At 45.2% G+C, this 25557-nt stretch overlaps 1 protein-coding gene across 1 annotated transcript; it reads right to left on the bottom strand.

Moving 5' to 3' along the window:
* Positions 1-11867: 11867 nt before the first annotated feature.
* LOC121857668 (glycine-rich cell wall structural protein 1.8-like) lies at positions 11868-14048 on the bottom strand. Its single transcript, XM_042353728.1, has one exon. The coding sequence runs from the start codon at positions 14046-14048 to the stop codon at positions 11868-11870; it is 2181 nt and encodes a 726-aa protein (XP_042209662.1).
* Between the last annotated feature and the right edge of the window lie 11509 nt (positions 14049-25557).

The following is a 25557-nucleotide window of genomic DNA, read 5'->3' as shown; positions in this document are numbered from 1 at the left end:
ATGATCTCAGCACTTCATTTTGGTTTCTTTGTACTTTCGGCATTTTCACGAGCAGCAGAAGAGAGTAGCTCCACACAGCAGCACTGCTCCTGACTGACTAACTCACTAGTCCAATGAGTCATGACCAGGTGTGGAAACGACAGATTAAAGCGACGTGACCTCACCTCACTTCACCTAACCACACCTCACCTCACCTCCCAGTACCACGTGTGCTCATTCAGTGGCAACAAAGAGATACTGCCAGATGAATATTTTACCAAAATATGCATTTATATGCAGTTACCTAGGTAATATGCACTTATCATAGAAATCACGCAAAATATGCATTTGCATATGAAATATGCAAATGCATAACTATCCGGGCCCTAGTTATAATATACAATGATAGACTAGATAAAATAATTGATAGATAAGATACAGTGATAGACAAAATACAATAATAAATAATAATACGAACAAAAGATGGATCACCTGAAGATTAACCACCCTAACGCTAACCTACCTAATCTAACCTAACACTAACCTAACCTACTGCTAACCTATTTCATCCTAACCTAGTGCTAACCTGCCCTAACATAACACTAACCTATCTAATCTAACTTAACCTAGTGTTAACCTACTTAACCTAACGTTAACCTAACCTAGTGCTAACCTACTTACACTAACCTAACGCTAGCCCCACCTAACCTAACCTAACCAAACCTAACATAACCCAGCCAGATGAAATAAGCAGAGGTGTCTAATGTTCAAGTAATCCCAAAAGACAAATTATTACACAGGTACAATAAAAGAAAATAAAAGTAAACAAAAGATACACTCTTACATATTTGTTGTTTCTGGAGGACCCAAGTTCTGTCAAAGAAAATGGTGTGATTGTCAGTCCACATTTACATAAGATAGACGTGTTTCACCTGTGAAATTTAAAAGACAGACCACTGAAGACTGAAGCCACCTGTTGACATTTCAGTCCTTGAGAATATTTAATAGGTGCTCATTGTCTTTACTGCCAAGCTACTCCTGCCGCTGCGCCACCTCACTGATTACATCTGATTGTAAATGTCAGGTAGATGCGAAAATGATGTTTAAATATTGGTCTTTCACCGCCTCACAGCAGGAGCATTATCGTGCTGGACTCCCGCTGCGTCAGTAGAGGTGCAAGGGAGGAGTACTGCACCACCCAGTCATCACTACCACCCTCATACCCCCCCTCCTTCACCTCCAACATTCCCTGCAGGACCACTGACACAATATTGTACCAACTCCGCTCCACGACATACGCGTTCACCCGGGGGAGATGACTCACTCGTGGCTGTAGGGGGTTGTTTTTTGGACGCACCTTTTATCTTGTGTTAGGTAAAGCGCAAAGTAGTTACAGGTGCCCGGTGGGGGGGGGGGTGTTGCTGTAGTGGCGGATACAAAGATGTGGGATCATGACCTGACCTGTGGGGCCGCCTGAAGTGGAGGAGGCGTACACCTTGATTCTGACGAGACCGTTACACTCCATCTTCTATAGTTTTATGTCACGACTGTCGTCTCCTTCTGGAGACTCTCATAATCATGGCTCGTTGTGACGTCACGAGTCCTTCTCATGTGTTGACCTCATTTACAAATTAACAAGACACCTTCAGCATGCGGGGTCGAGGCCTGGGTGGTGTTCGTGTTAGCTTAAGCACGAGCACGTGGGGTGCTCATAGCAATTTCCTGCAACACGGTTTGCATGTGTACGAGGTGATCTTCAGTCTTCATATGCGTAACACGTGTGGTCTCACCGCCAGGATGTTTTACATAAAGTTTCTCACCTTGACTGCCTCATCACAGTGGTGGCGAGACTTCGTTACCAGCACCGTGTACTGCCAGGGTAGACTGCCTCCTCGCGCAATAAACGAAAACATAGTGTTAAAACTAGGATGTATCCCATGATTTTTTATGTTTTCATTTATGTTGCAACAAACAGAGTTGATCCTGTTTCTTGGGTTAGTGTGGAATGTGAGATGGAGGAAGGCCTCGCTGGCAGCACCTGCACCATCACCACCACCACCCTCTCTGACGTGTTCCCCGACTCTCAGAAGATCTTGCATTACCTTTACACTAACTGGTAAACTCATGACGCATCCAACTGACTCACTTAAGCTCCGATATAAATTTGACAGTTCATATGACCTCAACATTACACTGAGACTGGACCGTAAGTTGATACGTTCCCTGGGTATCAGTTACTGGGGAAAATTAGAACGTAAAAACCTTTGAGTGTCAGACCTTAGACTACGAGAACAGGATGACGCTCGTCCTGAGGGAGACACTACACCCCCCAGCTGCTTCACCCCTGCCAGGTCAGGTCAGGTTAGAACATAAGAACATAAGAAATAAGGAGTCTGCAATAGGCCGGTTGGCCTGTGCATGGCAGCTCCTGTCGAGAGTTACAACCATTTTCTATCGTCCATGAATCTATCTCGCCTCCTTTTAAAACATTCCAGCGTTCCAACACTTACTACAAAGTTGCAAGGCTTGTTCCACTCGTCCACCACCCTATTTGTGAACCAGTTTCTTCCTATCTTCCTCCTAAACCTAAACTTATCCAACTTAAATCCGTTGCTACGAGCCCTATCCTGCTCGGATATCATAAGAACTTTATCTATATCGCCTTTATTGATTCCTTTCACCCACTTAAATATCATATCTCCCCGCACTCTTCGTTTTTCTAGGGAATGCAAGTTTAGCTTCTTTAATCTATCTTGATATGGAAGGCTTCTAAGTCCCGGAATCATTTTCGCAATTCTTCGCTGCACCGACTCCAGTGAATTGATATCCATTCTATAATAAGGGCACCAGAACTGAATCGCATAATAGAGGTGCGGGGTGACTAGTGCAAGATATAATTATAATATGACCTCCGCACTCTTATTACTTACACTTCTAGATAAAAACCTAATACTCTGTTTGCCTTATTTCGAACATTAACGCACTGTTTTCTAGGCCGAAGGTTAAGTTAAATTATGTTACGTTACGTTACAGTTAGGTTAGGTTAGGTTAGATCAGGTTACGTTACTTCACATTAAAGTTTGGTTTGGTTTGATTATATTGAGTTAGAATACATTAAGGTCGGGATAGGTGACGCTACTTTAACTTTGGGTAGATTTTAGAATAGTTTACATTACAGTTATATTACTTAGGGTCCATTAAGATTTAGGGTATATTAAGATTTAAGGCTCATTAAGACTTGGCCCCATTAACACTTTGCACCCCATTAATACTTGGGGTCCATTTAGACTTGGAGCCCCTTAAGACTTAATGTTCATTAACTCTTCGGGCCCATTAAGACTTGATGATCATTAAGACCTGGGGCCCATTAAGACTTGATGATCATTAAGACCTGGGGCCCATTAAGACTTGATGATCATTAAGACCTGGGGCCCATTAAGACTTGATGATCATTAAGACCTGGGGCCCATTAAGCTTTGATGATCATTAAGACTTGGGGCCCATTAAGACTTGATGATCATTAAGACCTGGGGCCCATTGAGACTTGATGATCATTAAGACCTGGGGCCCATTGAGCTTTGATGATCATTAAGACTTGGGGCCCATTAATACGATGATCATTAAGCTTTGATGATCATTAAGACTTGGGGCCCATTAAGACTTGAAGCTCTTTGAGACTGGGGCCTATAAATTCACGTTCCCACACTCTAAGCCACCGTAATATGAGTCGGGTCTCAGAGAGGAAGTGACGCCATCTTGATAACAAGGTCTGTTTACGTCGGCTGTTTACCTTGTTTATGAGTCTTGTTTTTGTTTGTTGTTTGATAGTAAATACATACAGTAGCTAAAACAACTATCTGTGCATACTTTGTGGGAAACAATATGAGACCATGGATGATAAATTTTGGTATATGAGGGCTGTCACTAGTCACACGTAAAATTTCGGAGCATATTGACCCCCAGCTGCACAGATATTTGTTTTAGCTACTGTACGTGTGTGTGTGTGGGGGGGTGGATCAAGCAGAAACCAGCAGTAAATTTCTAAGATAACTAGGAGGAACACACCACATCCTGCCTGTGTTTACTCAATTCTACAAAGAAAAAGTACAAAAGAAAAGCGTCTCCACCTCCGCCAATTCACCCCCAAAAACAACCATAAACTGACACACATTCTTGAGGTGGCGGCACCCTGTATACTCAGTTAACACACCCACAGTATTTACACCCCCGCTAACTTTTACACAACCCGGATGTAAACAATTTAAGGAGAGAATGGGGTTAAATCCTGTTCACAAAGAGGTGGTTTTTATCTTATTTTTATTTTTTTTTACTATCTGTATGTCTGTATGTTAGTTTGTAAATGTCTTTGTACGTTTTTTTTAGACTCACTGACTGACTGACTCACCCATTCACTGGCGGAGAACATAACACCATTCTAATGCGAGTTTCATGGACTAAATTGAACTAAATTCGGCTACGATTGAGTTTAACTATGGCAGCAACTCTCTGACTCACTTTAACACTTACTGACAGAGAGAGAGAGAGAGGGGGGGGAAAGATAGACATTTTTACGATTTCTTTGTTTTACTATTATTTGTTTGCATTTGGGGAAACTTTTTGTTGATGTTCCTGTTTATGTCCACATTTTTGTTTGTTGTAGCATTTGTTTTGTTTGTGTATATTTGTAGTTAGTAGGTAGTAGGCAGCTACCAAACAGGGAGGTACTACCGCCTGGGAAGATATTGGAAGCATAATGTGTTGTCTAATGGTAGACCCTGCTGCCATATGGCATCATGAAAATTGTGACCAAGTCCCAGGTTGCTCATCTGACTTTCTGCCTCATTTACACACAATTGCAGGATCTCAATTGTTTCTCTTACTATTGACAACACAACATACATATATTGTTTCTCACTTTTTATCTTTTTTTTCTGGGGGGGGTTCTTTATTATTATTATTATTATTATTAGTAGTAGTAGTAGTAGTAGTAGTAGTAGTAGTAGTATTTTCATTATTACAGAGTTATTATTATTATCATTATTTTAAGGTTTGTATTTTTTTTATTATAAATTTTATTTACTATGAATTATTATTATTATTATTATTAAATTTTTCTCCCCTGATGTGGGTCAGTGACCTGTGCCCGGGTGGGCTAATCCCCCGTTAAAAAAAATCTGTTTGTCTTCGTTGTTGTGTGTTTGTATGCTTGTTGTCGTTCTATTTGTTTATTTGTTTGCGTATGCTGGTTTAATGATGTAATTTTTTATTTATAATCTGTATGTCTTTGTTTTTAAGATGAATTTGTTTGCTTGTGTATTTGTTTCTGTTTACCCATTTATGCATTTTGTTTACCTGTTTGTTTACTCTTTTGTGAGTTTGTGGCTCTTTGTGTTTGTGTTTGCCCATATGCATCTCATAGTATTTGCTTGTTTTTATTTTATTTTATTTTTATTTATTGTTTGTTTTTATTTATTTGTGTTTTTGTGTTATTTGTTTGTTATGTTTTATTTATGGTGTTTGTTTTTGTCTATGTTTTATCATACCTCTTTCGTTGTTTATATGTGTTTATCTTTCTGAGTATTTTGCTTATTTTATTATGTACTCTACCTCTATACGTCTGTCTGTTTATCTTTCTATCAATCATGTGTCTCCTATATATTTATGTGTGTTTGTTTGTCTGTTTCTTCTATATTTACGTCTCATTCTGTCCGTCTGTCTTTGAATTTGTCTTATCTGTTTACGTGTCTCTCCTATTGCCTGTCCTCTTTAGCTGTGTGTATATATTTCCATTTTCAGGTTGTTACTATGTTCAATTCACCTGTCTACAGTGTCAGAGAGAGTGAGAGAGGGAGGGACTGTCACCAAGGAACACCTCGTGACGCGCGGTATTTTTCAATCAGGTTTGTGTCGTCACCAGGCACTGACCGACACGGGGACCCAATATCCTGGTGTGTGTGTGTGTGTGTGTAGAGAGAGAGGGTGAACTGGCACTCTATTGTCATGAATGTTGACCAGAGATATCTACAGTAATAGCGAACGTTGGCATATGATTGGCTGATTCGTTGACCAATGAGATGTGATGGTAGGGTAAAAACAAAAACAGGGAAGAATGGGCAGGAAATTAGAATTGGAGATGGAAGCATATTGAGTCAACCACTCATCAGTAATTACCTGTTATCTGTGAACGTATATGACATCAGGGTACCAGTTTTAGTTACCCCCTGGCAGTGTGTTGTCCTGTTGCCTCTCTCTCTCTCTCTCTCTCTCTCTTTCCTTGTTTAATTAACTTTATTTACTTATCCATTTCTCTTCATTATTCTCTAACACCTCCACACTCGCTCTTATAACAAATACAGCAATGGTAACACTACACACAAGGCTATAACCACTGCCTAAAAATAAACGTTACCAAGGACAAGTATTTTATCCTTGTTACGTACTCACAAAGACAATTTGTTCACAGTGAGCATGTACAGTGAACCAGTGTGTTGTATCTAGCGAATATTATTGTCATCTGGTAAAATGTTTTATGTCCAATACTTTGTCATATGTTATATAGAGAATGTAATTTTGTTGCTAAGTGTCGTATGATTTAGGACAAATGAGCAGTTATAAACATGACAGCGGCGTTTTTATTTTTAATATATTAAATTATGTAATCGTTCATAGCAGGAGTCAACGAAAACTTTGCTTCCTGGTTTATATATCTACAAGAACTATGCCTAATAATGTCATGAATATGAATTTATCGGCGGTTACTTAATTTATCCTATTTATTGACAAAAACACACAAATGCGTCTACACTAAACATGGATATAAACAGTGATCCAAGACAATAATAATTAATATATTTTTAATCAATAACGCAGATAAATTTAACCTGGTTATAAAATCATACTTATTATTCGTCACAACAAGTATTTCAACAACAACATATAACGGCCATAATTGTTTGGTGAGTCTGGCCGAGCACTGCGAGATGCTTTGTTGGAATCAAAGACTATATATGAAAGACGGGAAAGCGTATACCTTTATCGATAAAAAACGTGAGCCACTGAGCTCTGATCAACACCATCTGTTGGCAACGCGGCTAACTAAAAGCCAGGAGCGCGTGTCCATGTTTCCATGGTAACCAGTTGAGTTAGCTGATAATTACCTTGACGTCTTTGCCTTGACGTTCTTCATGTGTACACATGGACACACACATACAATATCACACAGTAAATTCTATATGATCAATGATATATAGCAACATCATAATACAGTATTATAATTTAATATTGAGTCGAATGTTCATGCAATATAATTATAATTACATACTTCCGAAACATACATGATATGAATATAGTGTACTATAATGCCTTCTATACGTACACACACACACACACACACACACACACACATATATATATATATATATATATATATATATATATATATATATATATATATATATATATATATATATATATTAAAACAATGATTTTTATTGTTTTATAGATTGATTGGCTGATATTTATAGAAAGTTTGGCAGGTAGGCTGACTGGCACAGTAGAGAGGTAGATCGACAGAGGGAGTGATAGATAAACAAAGGGAGGGAGAAGGGTATTAAAGGTGCAGTCTGGCAAATTGGTGTTTTATTTCATCACAGGTATTCAGATACTGTATAATTTGAGAGCATAGTGTGACATCAAAATTATTTGTACTGTTATACAAGAAAAATTTAAACGACATTAAATTGTAGTACTTAATGTAAATATAAGAAAACAATACCTGCTGACTACTCACATTCTATTCATGGTATGTTTGTGTGAAAATGGGCATGATAGTGACATGTTTGGAACTTTTTCTTGGCAATACTTGCTTTTTTATGCTTGTATTTTTTACAACATTAAACACTTGCCAACAAGGCAATACATTTCACTGGTTATAATTATGCTATATAGAAAATATATTACTAAAAATGGGCTCTATGTTGATTAGGATTCGCCCACGACTTGAAATACATTGCTGCGAACACCAAATTTTCGATATGTTTAACTTTTCGTTATCTATTTCCCTTAATATACGTACATTAAAAACAGTAGTGCTATTACTTTTTTCTGCCTATGGGGAAAACGTGAATCACAAGCTCAGGGTGATCTGCCCACTCATGGTTCAGGTCCTGTTTTCGTGCAAACAAGCAGACGACTTACAGTCGCTCTTTGCACACTAGCACCATCTGTTGATCCCGCGGCCAACTATACGTTATGTGGCTTACGCGGTTTTCGCCTTGCTTTCCTGTCTTTCTTAAATAGTCTTTGGTTGGGATACTTGACACAAGTTTAGCATGTTAAGGAACTCCAGAGGTCTCACCAATAGTATTAGTTATGGAAGATTTTGATGTTAAAACCATTCTGACAACTGGCGCGAACGAGGGTTAATCCCATGGGACCAGTGTTTGTACAAAACACTGGAATAGCTGGGGAAAACCTGCCATGTTTAGCTCATACTTATCAACACCTCTTATATCCAACCCAAGGGATTAGCAAATCCGGGTCAAGTCAGGTGTTGAGAGGCGAGGTTTCTTGCTGCTGTATCAACACCCGCGATATTTGGTTTGTCTTTATGATTATTGTAATCAAATCGACCCATACGCACGAGGGGCGTTTATACTCTACACCGACCAAGCATATTGGCTCTAGCAAAATAGATTTAGAGTAGCGTATATTATCAGTGTTAAGAAGCAATAAAAATGGCGGGAGGGAAGACGGCAGCTAAGGACTCACCACCATTTTCACATTCCCTAATACTGCTCTCGTCGATTTCTCTTTCTTCAATTATACCTTATCAAAATTTTGGTTAAAGATAAACTTATTTGTCATTATATTCTAAATTGAAAGGCCGATGAACTATACATTAAATACAAAGCACATTTTCTCTTGGCCACCATCCTCGACGTTACTCTGTAAGTTCAGACGTCTCACTAAAGGCAAAAAAATTTTTTCAGTTAATCAATAACTTTTAAATATATATATATATATATATATATATATATATATATATATATATATATATATATATATATATATATTATTCTGGAAATCAAATGCTGAATTAGTTTTAAAAGTAATTATTAAATTAGCTCTTAATTCAGTACAGTTCGAGAGCCGCATGGTCGGTAAATATCTCACTAGTAATGTATATTAATATTGTAATACTTTCTGAAATCTTCATGAAAATATTTTATAAGAAAATATTTTATTGCGCTAATTAGTTAGCAGCACGTCACAAGTATATTAGATTTTTCTTACAAATTATTTACCGTAATAAACACCACGTTCGAAAGCGTGAGTATTATTTTCCTGCTGTTGCTTTAAAAACCTCATGATGCATTAATAAATAGTTTTTAAAGGAGAAATCGCCCTACAATATTCCAACTTGGAATTTACTAGTAAACAGGTATAGCATGCTTATGTGAACAGTAATTAAATCTACCTCCAACGTTGTCTCCTAAAGCCGTAACATTGAGACAAATTACGAAATTTTCAACTCCGAAGTTCGAACCACTTCAGAGACTCGGTACAATGAACATGTGTTGTCCGAAATACAGTATTTCAGTTATCAATTTTTCATGGGCAGGATAATTTTTAAATAAATTGTCAATAAACTCTTTTCTAACCAAATAAACTCGTAGAATAATAAAATTATATGTATACATACAGGAAAACTGATCTAGAGAAAACATTATATAGAAGAACTAAATGCTATCGAAGTCAAGTCAGGATAATCGGACAAAACTTTGAACGGCGCCTGGTAGTTCATATGGGATTCAAAACGAGAGCATACAAGACCCTCTTCAAGACAGAGCGCCATTGTGCGAGGAGGATTGACCGGGTGCAGTGCGGCTAGCAAAGTGACGAGGCTTGATATTCTTCTAAAGTGTTTTAATCCCATGAAAACGAAAACTAAAGGTAAGACTAGCGAGTTAATATTCTTGTTATATGATTTTTGTGGTTATAGAGCAAATATTAATTTTGTAGATTTGATTTTTAAACCTGCCGGCTAAATCACAAAGACTTTACAAGCCGGGGATTTTGCCGAGAACATGAAATTGGAAGATAGTTATGCAGTTTGCCTCTTGAACATTTATTTACTACCTTAAACGCTAATGAGTGAAGTTTTGCCAGATTAAACTACCAGGCTGTACTTAGCCTAAGTTAGTGACGAATGCTTATTCCTGGAAAAGGTACATAATGGTTTTTAAATTCGTCATAGTCCAGAGTACTGAGCAGCTTACAAGGTAAATTGCTAATTTTAGGGCAAAAAGAATTTGTATCACAAAGAGCAAACTTTCATTTAGTAAAGGGTTAAGTTGAGAGTTTAGACTAAAAATTTATATATTTCCAGGCGAGGCGGTCCCAGTAAGCATAACGGCCCCCGGAAGGCAGAATTAGTCCGTCACAAGGACTGGTTTTGTCAGACACCCTAATGGACCCGTGCGAACCCAGGTGGACTCAAGTGTATCAGAACAGTTAGGGCGCGTTAGGATGTTAGGATCGTTAGGCTGGTTCATTTGGGTTACACTTGGGTCCGTACTGGTTCATTTGGTAGTTACACCGGCTGGAGCTGTTCAGGATCAACACAGCGACTGGCCATCCGTCGTCATAAGGTGAGTTCCATATGGCTCATGAACACTAACCTAGCTCATAGGCCCCGCCCCTCTTTTATACTAATAGCCGATTGGTTCATAGAAAATTTAAACTGTATTCACAATTGGTAAGCAGACCTGTTACCTAAGAAGTTAAATATATATGGATTATCAAAATGCAAGTAAATTCAAGGCATTAGCACTTCCGGGAGGATGTAGGAATGTTTTATATTTTTTTTAATTAAAAGTCGATATAAATAAGCGCTTATATACGCGCAGTCCAGGGGACGGTAAAATGCTAATTGGAACCAGTCTGCTATTTGTAGCAAAGACTATAAGAAGACGAGGGGGCAGGGCTTGTGGGCCAGCTTAGAGTGGAAATACAATAGTAAAGTATTTTGCCCCTTACCAAAATTTGTTGCAGAAAATATTCGTCCATTGGCTCTTCTCTTTTCTTATATATATATATATATATATATATATATATATATATATATATATATATATATATATATATATATATATATATATATTTATTATATTATATAAAAAAATAAAAATAAATATAAAAATAATATATATATATATATATATATATATATATATATATATATATATATATATATATATATATATATATATATTGTGCAAATTAGCGGTCCCTCCAAAAAAATGCACAAAAATGGAATTAAGGTTTTAGTTACAAAAATTCTCATGTCAACCAAACCTACACAGGAGGAGACAAGTGACTAAGTAAGAAGTATGGCCTCTTGTAAACATGGGGGAAACGTGCCTACAGCCAATGGACGAATGAATTTTAACCTTAGTTGCGTTATTGTACTGAAGCCACAGCCTACTTGTTGTTACTGTATTTTCATTCTAGTTGGGTTTAAAGTTCATCAGTGGATATGAAGGTAAAAATCAACCCATTTTTGTCCTGTGGAACTTTAGAATAACAAATGTACTTCTCTTGCAGGTAAGTGCCCCCTACAGCTCTTCGAGGGACAGCTTACACACCACCACCACTACAGTCTACAGTCTGCAGGTACGATGATCATTATATATTGTGAATGTCAACTGTACTTCTGAATGTATAGCCAGTGTATGGCTGCTGAGCTTTTGTCCACACAGGACTTCTCTAAAATATGGCCACTTACATGGCCATTTTTGCATGACCACTTGACAATGACCATTAAGCAGTCCACAAAGGTGTTCATATTAGCACTGGGCCTATTGGCATGCATTGTCCCCCTTTTCTCAAAGGCATTGCGTCACATGACCCGCCCCACTCGGGCCCACCGTGTCTTGCATTGACCCGCCCCACTCGGGCCCACCGTGTCTTGCATTGACCCGCCCCACGGGCCCCCGTGTCTTGCATTGACCGCCCCCACTCCGGGCCCACCGTGTCTTGCATTGACCCGCCCCACTCGGGCCCACCGTGTCTTGCATTGACCCGCCCACTCGGGCCCACCGTGTCTTGCATTGACCCGCCCCACTCGGGCCCACCGTGTCTTGCATTGACCCGCCCCACTCGGGCCCACCGTGTCTTGCATTGACCCGCCCACTCGGCCCCCGTGTCTTGCATTGACCGCCCCACTCGGGCCCACCGTGTCTTGCATTGACCCGCCCCACTCGGGCCCACCGTGTCTTGCATTGACCGCCCCCACTCCGGGCCCACCGTGTCTTGCATTGACCCGCCCCACTCGGGCCCACCGTGTCTTCATTGACCCGCCCCCTCCGGGCCCACCGTGTCTTGCATTGACCCGCCCACTCGGGCCCACCGTGTCTTGCATTGACCCGCCCACTCGGGCCCACCGTGTCTTGCATTGACCCGCCCCACTCGGGCCCACCGTGTCTTGCATTGACCCGCCCACTCGGGCCCACCGTGTCTTGCATTGACCGCCCCACTCGGGCCCACCGTGTCTTGCATTGACCCGCCCACTCGGGCCCACCGTGTCTTGCATTGACCCGCCCCTCCGGGCCCACCGTGTCTTGCATTGACCCGCCCCCCTCGGGCCCACGTGTCTTGCATTGACCCGCCCCTCCGGGCCCACCGTGTCTTGCATTGACCCGCCCCCTCGGGCCCACCGTGTCTTGCATTGACCCGCCCCTCGGGCCCACCGTGTCTTGCATACTGCCCCACTCCGGGCCCACCGTGTCTTGCATTGACCCGCCCCTCGGGCCACCGTGTCTTGCATTACTGCCCCTCGGGCCCACCGTGTCTTGCATTGACCCGCCCCACTCGGGCCCACCGTGTCTTGCATTGACCCGCCCCACTCGGGCCCACCGTGTCTTGCATTGACCCGCCCCCACTCTCATGCGTCTTGCATTGACCCCACCTCGGGCCCACCGTGTCTTGCATTGACCCGCCCCACTCAGGCCCACCGTGTCTTGCATTGACCCGCCCACTCGGGCCCACCGTGTCTTGCATTGACCCGCCCCACTCCGGGCCCACCGTGTCTTGCATTGACCCGCCCACTCGGGCCCACCGCGTCTTGCATTGACCCGCCCACTCGGGCCCACCGTGTCTTGCATTGACCCGCCCCACTCGGCACCGCTTGCATTTCGCCTCGGGCCCACCGTGTCTTGCATTGACCCGCCCACTCGGCCCACCGTGTCTTGCATGACCCGCCTCGGGCCCACCGTGTCTTGCATTGACCCGCCCCACTCGGGCCCACTGCGTCTTGCATTGACCCGCCCCACTCGGGCCCACCGTGTCTTGCATTGACCCGCCCACTCGGGCCCACCGTCTTGCATTGACCCGCCCCACTCGGGCCCACCGTGTCTTGCATTGACCGCCCCACTCGGGCCCACCGCGTCTTGCATTGACCCGCCCCACTCGGGCCCACCGTGTCTTGCATTGACCCGCCCCACTCGGGCCCACCGTGTCTTGCATTGACCCGCCCCACTCGGGCCCACCGTGTCTTGCATTGACCCGCCCCTCGGGCCACCGTGTCTTGCATTGACCGCCCCACTCGGGCCACGCGTCTTGCATTGACCCGCCCCACTCGGGCCCACCGTGTCTTGCATTGACCCGCCCCCACTCGGGCCACGCGTCTTGCATTGACCCGCCCCCTCGCCCATCGCGTCTTGCATTGACCGCCCACTCAGGCCCACGCGTCTTGCATTGACCCGCCCCACTCGGGCCCACCGTGTCTTGCATTGACCCGCCCCACTCGGGCCCACCGTGTCTTGCATTGACCGCCCACTCGGGCCCACCGTGTCTTGCATTGACCCGCCCCACTCCGGGCCCACCGTGTCTGCATTGACCCGCCCACTCCGGGCCCACCGTGTCTTGCATTGACCCGCCCCACTCGGGCCCACGCTCTGCATTGACCCGCCCCACTCGGGCCCACCGTGTCTTGCATTGACCCGCCCCTCGGGCCCACCGTGTCTTGCATTGACCCGCCCCACTCTCAGGCCCACCGCGTCTTGCATTGACCCCCTTGTCACACAGTGCCTTGCAATGTCACCTAGTGCCTTGCAAAGTCACTACATGCTGCATGTCCAGTGCCTTGCAATGTCACTACAGTGCCTTGCATTGTCCCGTATCAGTGCCTTGCATTGTCCCCTTGTCACTAGTGCCTTGCATTGTCCCCTTGTCACTACAGTGCCTTGCATTGTCCCCTTGTCACTACAGTGCCTTGCATTGTCCCCCTTGTCACTACAGTGCCTTGCATTGTCCCCTTGTCACTACAGTGCCTTGCATTGTCCCCTTGTCACTACAGTGCTTGCATTGTCCTCCTTGTCACTACAGTGCCTTGCATTGTCCCCCTTGTCACTACAGTGCCTTGCATTGTCCCCTTGTCACTACAGTGCCTTGTTGTCCCCTTGTCACTACAGTGCCTTGCATTGTCCCCTTGTCACTACAGTGCCTTGCATTGTCCCCTTGTCACTACAGTGCCTTGCATTGTCCCCCTTGTCACTACAGTGCCTTGCATTCCCCCTTGTCACTACAGTGCCTTGCATTGTCCCCTTGTCACTACAGTGCCTTGCATTGTCCCCTTGTCACTACAGTGCCTTGCATTGTCCCCCTTGTCACTACAGTGCCTTGCATTGTTCCCCTTGTCACTACAGTGCCTTGCAATGTCACTACAGTGCCTTGCATTGTCCCTTGTCACTACAGTGCCTTGCAATGTCACTACAGTGCCTTGCGTCCCCTTGTCACTACAGTTGCAGCGCAATGTCACTACAGTGCCTTGCAATGTCACTACAGTTCCTGAATGTCTTTCACAGTGCCTTGCAATGTCACTACAGTGCCTAAATCACTACAGTGCCTTGCATTGTCCCCATTGTCACTACAGTGCCTTGCAATGTCACTACAGTGCCTTGCAATGTCACTACAGTGCCTTGCAATGTCACTACAGTGCCTTGCAATGTCACTACAGTGCCTTGCATTGTCCCCCTTGTCCTACAGTGCTTGCATTGTCCCCCTTGTCACTACAGTGCCTTGCATTGTCCCCTTGTCACTGTGCCTTGCATTGTCCCCCTTGTCACTACAGTGCTTGCATTGTCCCCCTTGTCACTACAGTGCCTTGCATTGTCCCCTTGTCCTACAGTGCCTTGCATTGTCCCCCTTGTCACTACAGTGCCTTGCATTGTCCCCCTTACTACAGTGCCTTGCATTGTCCCCTTGTCCTCAGTGCACTTACGTTCCCCTTGTCACTACAGTGCCTTGCATTGTCCCCCTTGTCACTAGTGCCTTGCAGTGTCCTTTCAGTGTCATTTATCCTGTTCCCTACAGTGCCTTGCATTGTCCCCCTGTCCACAGTGCCTTGCATTGTCCCCCTTGTCACTACAGTGCCTTGCATTGTCTTATCCACTAGTGCCTTGCATTGTCCCCCTTGTCCTCAGTGCCTTGCATTGTCCCCCTTGTCACTACAGTGCCTTGCATTGTCCCCCTTGTCACTACAGTGCCTTGCATTGTCCCCTTGTCACTACAGTGCCTTGCATTGTCCCCTTTCCTTTCACCAAGTGCCTTGCATTGTCCCCTTGTCCTTTCACAGTGCCTTGTTGTCCCCTTGTCTACAGTGCCTTGCAATGTCACTACAGTGCTTGCATTGTCCCCTTGTCACTACAGTGCCTTTGTGTCACTGTGCCTTCGTGTCACTACAGTGCCTTGCATTGTCTCCTTGTCACTAGTGCCTTTGCATTGTCCCCTTGTCACTACAGTGCCTTGCATTGTCCCCTTGTCACTAGTGCCTTGCATTGTCCCCTTGTCCTCAGTGCCTTGCATTGTCCCCCTTGTCACTACAGTGCCTTGCATTGCCCCTGTCCTCAGTGCCTTGCATTGCCTCCTTATACTAGTGCATTGTCCCCTTGTCACTACAGTGCCTTGCATTGTCCCCCTTGTCACTCAGTGCCTTGCATTGTCCCCTTGCTACAGTCTTGCATTGTCCCCTTGTCACTACAGTGCCTTGCATTGTCCCCCTTGTCACTACAGTGCCTTGCATTGTCCCCTTGTCACTACAGTGCCTTGCATTGTCCCCTTGTCACTGTGCCTTGCATTGTCCCCTTGTCACTACAGTGCATGTACCCCCCATCTGACAGGCTCATTTGCCTTATTGCCCCCGTCATCACCGCCTCGCTGTGCCTTGTACCCCCGTCTCACAGGCTCGCTGTCCCTTGTATTGCCCCCATCATCACCGGCTCGCTGTGCCTTGTATTTGCCCCCGTCATCACCGGCTCTCCTTTATTTCAATGTACCCCATCATCACCGGCTCGCTGTGCCTATGTACCCCCGTCATCACCGGCTCCCTGTGCCTTGCCCCGTCATCACAGCTCGCTGTGCCTTATGTCCCCGTCATCACCGGCTCGCTGTGCCTTATGTACCCCCGTCATCACCGGCTCCTTCATGCTATTGCCCCGTCATCACGGCTCGCTGTGCCTTGTATTGCCCCCATCATCCAGGCTCGCTGTGCCTTATTGCCCCCGTTCATCACCCGCCTCGCTGTGCTTGTATTGCCCCGCCATCACAGGCTCGCTGTGCCTTGTATTGCCCCGTCATCACCCGGCTCGCTGTGCTTGTATTGCCCCCGTCATCACAGGCTCGCTGTGCCTTGTTGCCCCCGTCATCCAGGGCTCCTTTGTGCAGCCAGTTCGCTACCCCCCCTGTACCTCCTACTTTCACCTTCATAATCACTATAATCTTGAAAACGCTTGTGCTCACCCCTTCCCCCATCCTGAAAACTCTTGTGGCTTACACCCCCCACCATCCTGAGACTCTGGCTTCCCTCCCATCCCCTGAGAGCAACGTGGCTTCCTCCCCATCCTGAGAGCAACGTGGCTTCCTCCCCCATCCTAGAGAACGCTTGTGGCCCCATCCCTAGGGAGCAGCATGGCTTCCTCCCCATCCCTGAGAACGCTTGTGGCTTCCTCCCCATCCCCTGAGAGCAACGTGGCTTCCCTCCCATCCCTCTGAGAACGTGGCTTCCTCCCCATCCCCTGACAACATGGCCCCTCCCCATCCTGAAGGGCAACGTGGCTTCCTCCCCCATCCCTGAGAACGGAAATCTGTCCAGTAAGTTCGTCTTTTGTATATCCATAAGTGCGAGGTCCTCGGCAAGTGCTGCGAGTCCATCGGTAAGTGCCTCGGCAAGTGCAGTCCATCGGTAGTGCCTCGGCAAGTGCAAGTCCATCGGTAAGTGCCCTCGGCAAGTGCAGTCCATCGGTAAGTGCCTCGGCAATGCAGGAGTCCATCGGTAAGTGCCTCGGCAGTGCGAGTCCATCGGTAAGTGCCTCGGCAAGTGCGGTCCATCGGTAAGTGCCTCGGCAAGTGCGAGTCCATCGGTAGGTGCCTCGGCAAGTGCGTCCATCGGTAAGTGCCTCGGCAAGTGCAGGTCCATCGGTAAGTGCCTCGGCAAGGCGAGTCCATCGGTAAGTGCCTCGGCAAGTGCGGAGTCCATCGGTAAGGGCCTCGGCAAGTGCGAGTCCATCGGTAGGTGCCTCGGCAAGTGCGAGTCCATCGGTAAGGGCCTCGGCAGTGCGAGTCCATCGGTAAGGGCCTCGGCAAGTGCGGAGTCCATCGGTAAGGGCCTCGGCAAGTGCGAGTCCATCGGTAAGGGCCTCGGCAAGTGCGGAGTCCATCGGTAAGGGCCTCGGCAAGTGCGGAGTCCATCGGTAAGGGCCTCGGCAATGCGAGTCCATCGGTAGGGCCTCGCAAGTGCGAGTCCATCGGTGAAGTGCCTCGGCAAGTGCGAGTCCATCGGTAAGTTCTCGGCAAGTGCGAGTCCATCGGTAAGTGCCTCGCAAGTGCGAGTCCATCGGTAAGTCCTCGGCAAGTGCGAGTCCATCGGTAAGTGCCTCGGCAAGTGCGAGTCCATCGGTAAGTGCCTCGGCAAATGCCCCTGCCAGTTAGGTATTTCACAGGTTAATGCTGCAGGAAGAATAGCCGCACGGTCTGGAGGATGTTGTGGCGGCCACCTGTGTGCCCGGTCTGGAGGACGTTGTGGCGGCCACCTGTGTGCCCGGTCTGGAGGACGTTGTGGCGGCCACCTGTGTGCCCGGTCTGGAGGACGTTGTGGCGGCCACCTGTGTGCCCGGTCTGGAGGACGTTGTGGCGGCCACCTGTGTTCCCCTGGGAGGACGTTGTGGCCACCTGTTGCCCGGTCTGGAGGTTGTGGCGGCCACCTGTGTGCGGTCTGGAGGACGTTGTGGCGGCCACCTGTGTGCCCGGTCTGAGGACGTTGTGACGCCACCGTGTGCCCGGTCTGGAGGACGTTTGGCGGCCACCTGTGGCGGTCTGGAGGACGTTGTGGCGGCCACCTGTGCCGGTCTGGAGGACGTTTGGCGGCCACCTGTGTGCCCGGTCTGGAGGACGTTTGGCGGCCACCATGTGCCGGTCTGGAGGACGTTGTGGCGGCCACCTGTGTCGGTCTGGAGGACGTTGTGGCGGCCTGTTGCCCGGTCTGGAGGACGTTGTGGCGGCCACCTGTGGCCCGGTCTGGAGGACGTTGTGGCGGCCACCTGTGTGCCCGGTCTGAGGACGTTGTGGCGGCCACCTGTTGCCCGGTCTGGAGGACGTTGTGGCGGCCACCTGTGTGCCCGGTCTGAGATACCGGCTCTGAGGACGTTTGGCGGCCATGTTGCCCGTCTGGAGGACGTTGTGGCGCCACCTGTGTGTCGGTCTGGAGGACGTTGTGGCGGCCACCTGTGTGCCCGGTCTGGAGGATGTTGTGGCGGCCACCTGTGTGCCCGGTCTGGAGGATGTTGTGGCGGCCACCTGTGTGCCCGGTCTGGAGGACGTTGTGGCGGCCACCTGTGTGCCCGGTCTGGAGGATGTTGTGGCGGCCACCTGTGTGTCCGGTCTGGAGGATGTTGTGGCGGCCACCTGTGTGCCCGGTCTGGAGGATGTTGTGGCGGCCACCTGTGTGCCCGGTCTGGAGGACGTTGTGGCGGCCACCTGTATGCCCGCTCTGGATGATGCTGTGGTGACCCTGTGGGAGTGACCACCTACACTGGTGGAAGACCAGAAGATCAATCTTAATAGGTAAGTGATAGATGTTACTGAATCTTAACCTGCAAAAAGAAAAAAAATGTACACAGGATAACTTGTTACGGTGTGAATTGCTTTCCACAGGATCGTCTCCATAACCTTGACGAGAATGTCAGAAGAGTGCAGGATTTGCTGTATTTGGCAAAACCCTGCCATCATTATGCAGAAATCATTTTGCCAAGATAGAAGACAAGTCAAATATGCTCTCCAACGTTGCAGGAACGAAGCCTTAGGTGTTGAAGAAGCAATACCGGGTTAGGTTACGTGGGATGGCCCTACAATATTTTAGCCAGCCGTATAATCGATGACAAATGTTTGCTTGTCATCCCTTCGCACCACGGAATGTCAGGCAAGTGTGATTACATCTATTTCTTCATAAATTTCATGTTTTTAATTTTTTGATGCATGGGTAAGAATACTGTACAGGTATAGGTGCTCAGTCATTTGTCTTGATGCCACTTAACTACGTATCTGCTAATTACTGTTTACTTATGTAACTGGTTCTGCATGTTTGTATAAATTAATGATGACTTCGTTTTGCGGTTTGCTTGCACTGCTGTTTTGCTGAATTGCGTTTTTTTTTTTTGCTTGCAGTCACAGTTTTGTTGGTTGTCGTTATATTAGGTGCTGCTGCTGCTCAAGTGTGGGTGCAACTTTCTGCTCGTTTGCATGGATATTTTCTTTCCAAGTGCAGTGCGTCGTTTGCTGGGTGCTTTGGGCCGTTCGATTGTACGCATATCAGATACTGCTTGCTTTTTTGTATCCCAGGTGCTGTGCTGCTTTTTTGTATCCTGGATGTTATGCGCCGCTTGCTGCAATTTTTGTGTATCCCGGGTGCTGCAACGCTTGCTGCTTACTTGTCGGGAGATGGCCAGTAATTTACCTACATTCATGAAACTGAGTTAACATTTAATGCTTGTATCATCTAATGCTGGTTACTGCTTGGGTTACTTGTTGTAGGTTAGTACATCTCGGATTCTTGTGTACTAGCATTCGGCCGTACTTCCTATGAATGCATTATCTGGTTTGTTGCTGTTTTTCTTCTGCTTATGCTGTGCGTGCTGTTGGGTCATAATTATTACGGTGCGTGATTTTATAATATCTTGATGGATCACATTAGCTGTTTGGTATGCATACCTAAGTGGCTACACGTTGCTCCAGTTAATTCTCGTGGCTGCTTGTTGCATTAATAATTCAAGTTCCTGTTGGGATGCAAGGAGAGAGAACTAGTAGTTAGTATGAAAGTGTAAGTGTAGTAATTTAGTGCTTAAGGTTCATATCACGTTTACGATCCATTAATTCATACCTCAAAGTTTCAGATCACACGCGTCTGGTAGCAGTGGAATTTCAATCTAACAAGGAAAGTTTCCACTACCGGATGCCTTTGAACGCCTAGTTTACATGAAGCCCTCAACTATCAGCCGCATTGATGAGCTTCCTCAATGAGAAGTGCCTTGCTTCATAAGGATAGAGGCGCATTGAATCAAAATGGGTAAGCGTCGGATCTATAATTGGGCATTACTGAACTTTGTTTGAATTTTGTCATTAGCATATTTCGAAGCGAGACTGCCACCCTGGATTTATTTGGTCAGGTTTAATTCCGTAGTGATGCACGTAGCAAACCAATGAATGATTTCTTTTAAACAGCGATTGAGTAAACTTGTTCACGGGTGTGTATGGCTAAGGTTTGTGCAAGCGTTGCCAGATGTTTGCACAAATTTTGATTGTGCTGACAACGGAGCGGATAGACTAGGCCTAGTTCAGACCAGTTGTTCAGTTTTCAGCAGTAGCGCCAACATTGGGAGTTTTGTTCAAATTATTCATAACCGTGAAAGAGGAAGTTAACTTTCTGCTTTGTCTTCAATCTCCATACAATCTACGATATTCATTAATACTATATATTACTAGTAGTAAGAAAAAAGACGGGTGTTAAAAATAGCCTGTATTATATTGGAAACTGACAGCCTGGTAGGTAGCACAGCCCGCTAATTGCTTAATTTATCAGTAGTAGTGTGACGGTGATTTATTCAACTATTACGGAGAATTCATCGACCTACCATACCATTGTGCCCTCACTGGAAAATTAAAATACTTTTCAATGAAAGCGATGTTCGTGATCTTTTTTTCGTTCATTCGAAGATAGTAAACTGGTCTTTAGGCTCCAATTGTAATATTTAATAAATTTTCATGGAAATTGTTCAGCAAGGCATGGTTTAGACTTCCTTCAATCATTCGTTTTTCACAACATTCCAGAGCACGCTCAAAGGTGGTCTTCCCCAACAGTAAACGTGTTTTCTTTCCTATACCTGGCAGGGAACTTAACTGTTATGTAGACATGGGTGTAGTGTGAAGGAAAAACTCAGTTAGTTTGCAGGCAAGTCTTAGCGTTATGTAGCTGGCTAACACTTGATGGCAGTGTACCCTAGTCTGGGGGACCGTAAGAGGCTGGGGGAGGGGATGGTAACTACCGCGTTAACTTGCTTCTCCGCAGATGTTTCTTCGGTTTTATTTAAAGTTCATAGAGGAGGCTGACCGCCTCCAGAATGTATAGATATACGAATAAACTGGTTTTACATTTTCATTAGAAATACTTTTATAAGTGAATGTCACTTAAATTGTTACTTCATTTATACTCGGGTTAGGACTATGCAAAATTGCTTTTCTGGAGACATTCAAAAGCGTCAGGTATAAAGAAACTTTAAACTTTTCAGGTATTGCACACCATAACCAAAGATGCTGTCAAGATTGTCTAAAGGACCTACGTGAAATGTCGCAGTGACGATTGTGAGGTGCACAAACCTATCTGCCATTTACCACGTGTATAAAGTGGATGTGGTTCACAGCAACAGTATTCACCGCAGCGATGAGTGTAGGGTACGACCTGCATAGCTCTACTTGACTGACACGACAAAGATGAGGGAACGTGTTTAGTCTAACTAGCAATAACTATTAAAGACCCATGTACTAATAAATTATTCCCTATTGCATTGATAATTGTTACCCTGGCTTAAGTGTTTAAAGGAAATAAAAGTGAGGGATGTTGTGGCCAAGGAAATAGAAAAAAAATCATTACCCACAAAATTTAATAAAACTACAACCCAGACATCAGGAGATTGTTTATGTATTATGTAATGAGGACATTCGTGTGTTTTTCGTTCCTGCCGCTCTCCTCACTCTAGTCCCATAGCTTCCTGTCTATGCATATCATAATTCTAACGTTCTTCAATGAATTTTTATGTACTACAAATCTCACCTGCAAGTAATCTTCCTTGAGTACTTCATACATGGCTTGACAAGTTGCAGGTATTATGGGAGACAAACTTTGTTTTGATATCCTCGTTCTATACTGAAGTGACGTGAAGGTGCACCCAGTTGAAAGATATAAGAAAATAGTCTGCAATAGGCCGGTTGGCCTGTGCATGGCAGCTCCTGTCGAGAGTTACTACCCCACTATCATCCATGAATCTATCTAGCCTCCTTTTGAAACTTTCCAGAGTTCCCGCACTTACTACGAAGTTGCTAAGCTTGTTCCACTCGTCCACCACCCTATTTGTGAACCAGTTTCTTCCTATCTCCCTCCTAAACCTAAACTTATCCAACTTGAATCCGTTGCTCCGAGTCCTATCCTGCTCGGATATTATAAGAACTTTATCTATATCCCCTTTATTGATTCCTTTCACCCACTTAAATAGTTCTATCATCTTCCCGCACTCTTCGTCTTTCTAGGGAATGCAAGTTAAGTTTCTTTCGCCTATCCTGATATGGAAGGTTTCTAAGTCCCGGAATCATTTTTGTCATTCTTCGCTGCACCGACTCTAGTGAATTTATATCCATTCTATAATAGGGGCACCAGAACTGAACCGCATAATCGAGGTGTGGCCTGACTAGCGCAAGATATAGTTGCAATAAGTCCTCTGCATTCTTGTTACTTACACTTCTAGATATAAAACCCAATACTCTGTTTGCCTTATTTCGAAGATTAACGCAGTTTTAAAGGCCGTAGGTCCGGGCTTACAAGTACCCCTAGGTCTCTTTCACAAGTCGACTTCTCTAGGTTGATGTTAAGGCTGTATACATAAGTATTTGTTCTTCCAATATTAAGTACGCTGCACTTGCTGGTGTTGAATTTCATTTGCCATTTTTCAGACCACCCCTGCAGTTTATTTAGATCCTCCTGTAATGCATTTGCATCCTGCCCTGAATTAATTTGCCGTCCTATTTTGGTGTCATCCGCAAACTTGCTTATGTCACTGCTGATCCCAGTATCTAGATCGTTTATGTAGATTATGAACAAGAGTGGGCCTAGTACTGACCCCTGGGGAGCCCCACTGGTTACACGGCCCCCCTCAGATTTAACACCATCTACGCTGACCCTCTGCGTTCTATCAGTGAGCCATGATTTTATCCAATTTAAAACTTTCCCCTCGATACCATGAGCCTTAATTTTTCTCAGAAGCCTCTGATGCGGTACTCTGTCAAATGCTTTGCTAAAGTCTAGGTAAATAACATCGTAATTCTCGTCATTATCTACTACCCCGAAGACACTCCTAAAAAACGTTAGCAGATTTGTTAGACAAGATTTTCCCTTTGTAAACCCATGTTGAGAGTCGTAGATTAATTTGCTTTTCTCTAGATGCGATCGGATGCTATCTGCTATAATTGATTCAAGAAATTTCCCCACTACTGGCGTCAAACTGATCGGCCGGTAATTTGACGCTGATGCTGTCTCCCTTTTTTAATATGGTTACTACATTTGCCTGTTTCCACAAGTCTGGCACAACTCCAGTGTCTAATGATTTTGTAAATAAGTTTACGAGGGGTCCGCTAATCTGTTCCCTACACTCTTTCAAGACTCGAGGAAAAATTCATCCCGCCCTGGAGACTTTGATTTCTTTAGTTTATTTATCTTCTTAAGAACATATGAGCGTTGCCTCTAGACGCTCCTCTGCAGATATACTCTCCCTCATATTGGTATCCTGTTTTTTATTTATTTTATATATATATATATATATATATATATATATATATATATGGTTCCACTTTCGCTATAAGTTTGTAAAAGGTGTTGGGGTCCATTCTCATGTAATTGGTGAAGTCTTGCTCATGTCCATCTTGCAGTTCACGTAAAATCGTGGCATGACTTCCCAATACTTTTCTTCGACCTAACCACTCTTTGCACCATTCTCCTTTCTGCATTTGGTTCTTCTTTTTGCGCACAGCAGCAATTATTATAATACAAAATGCTTTGCTCTTCGCTTTAACTGTCCGGCTATTATTCCTGCGACACACCATGGTGATCGTACCGCACCCGCCACTGCCGACCATTTACTAGCTACCGGCGCCCGACTATGACTGCCGCCAACCACCCCTGTGTGTACAACAGCACACGGGCTTTGCCCGGTAAATGGACAAAGCCCGCCGGGCACTGCTCGATCGTGTGGACGGGGCTTTAAAAGAGATAACTGTACATTCGCTGCTGTGAACTTTAGTTTTCGTTAATAGATGGCATGGGAGGCATGTTCGACCAGAGCCATAGAGACTCCGGTGAGTTTGGTCAACTGTGACTAGGTCACCATTGTTACTCTGCTCGCGCTGTAGAGGAGGATGTTTATTCAGTTTAAAATTGGGTAAGTACATTCGTAAACCATGTCGTCTTCTCGCTCGCTGAGTAGGAACATGGCGCCCGGTTGGCCTTAATTTTATCTACAGCTGTGCATTCTATATATTTCTAACCAAACATTGTAATTTTCTCCCATAATTGACACGAGAAATCGTAGTTCTATAAATACTTGTCATTATTTTCAGACTTAATATGTTTAGGTTTCGGTGATTTAGTTTTTTTAATGCGATACCAATATACCTTTGTCCCCCTCAAGTTATTTCGGGAAATTAAGAACCAAGCGGACTGTGAAGAGCTGCAGAAGGACCTCTGTGGGCTCCAGGAATGGTCGAAGGAATGGCTGCTGAGATTCAATGTCACGAAGTGTAAGAGGATGCACCTGGGGCGTACCAACGGTAAGGAGGCGTACCATATGTCCCAACGGGATGAAGAAAATGTACTAGTTGAGACTGTGTGTGAGAAGGACCTAGGTGTGTATGTTGACAATGAGCTGAAGTTCTCGGGCCATTGTGAGAAGAAGGTAAATCAGGCAAATAAATTATTGGGTCTTATAAGAAGGTCGTTCAGATATCTAGACGGTCCGTCCCTCGTGACGATCTTCAGGAGTGAAGTGCTTCCCCATCTGGAGTACTGTCACCCCATCTGGTCCCCGAGATATGCTAGGGACTGTCAGTTGGTTGAAAATGTTCAAAGGAGGGCCACCAAGCTGGTGCCTGCACTTCGGCATCTCAGCTACCCTGCGAGATTGGAGCGCCTGAACTTGCCTAGCTTATACTACAGACGGGCAAGGGGGGACCTAGTTGAGGTTTATAAGCATCTCAGGGGGCACTACT

This window comes from Homarus americanus, unplaced genomic scaffold (assembly GCF_018991925.1).
Source record: "Homarus americanus isolate GMGI-L3 unplaced genomic scaffold, GMGI_Hamer_2.0 scaffold16712, whole genome shotgun sequence".
In the NCBI taxonomy this organism is placed as follows: Eukaryota; Metazoa; Arthropoda; class Malacostraca; order Decapoda; family Nephropidae; genus Homarus; species Homarus americanus.
The sequence above is the reverse complement of the archived record's forward strand: the minus strand, read 5'-3'. Positions and strand labels throughout refer to the sequence as shown.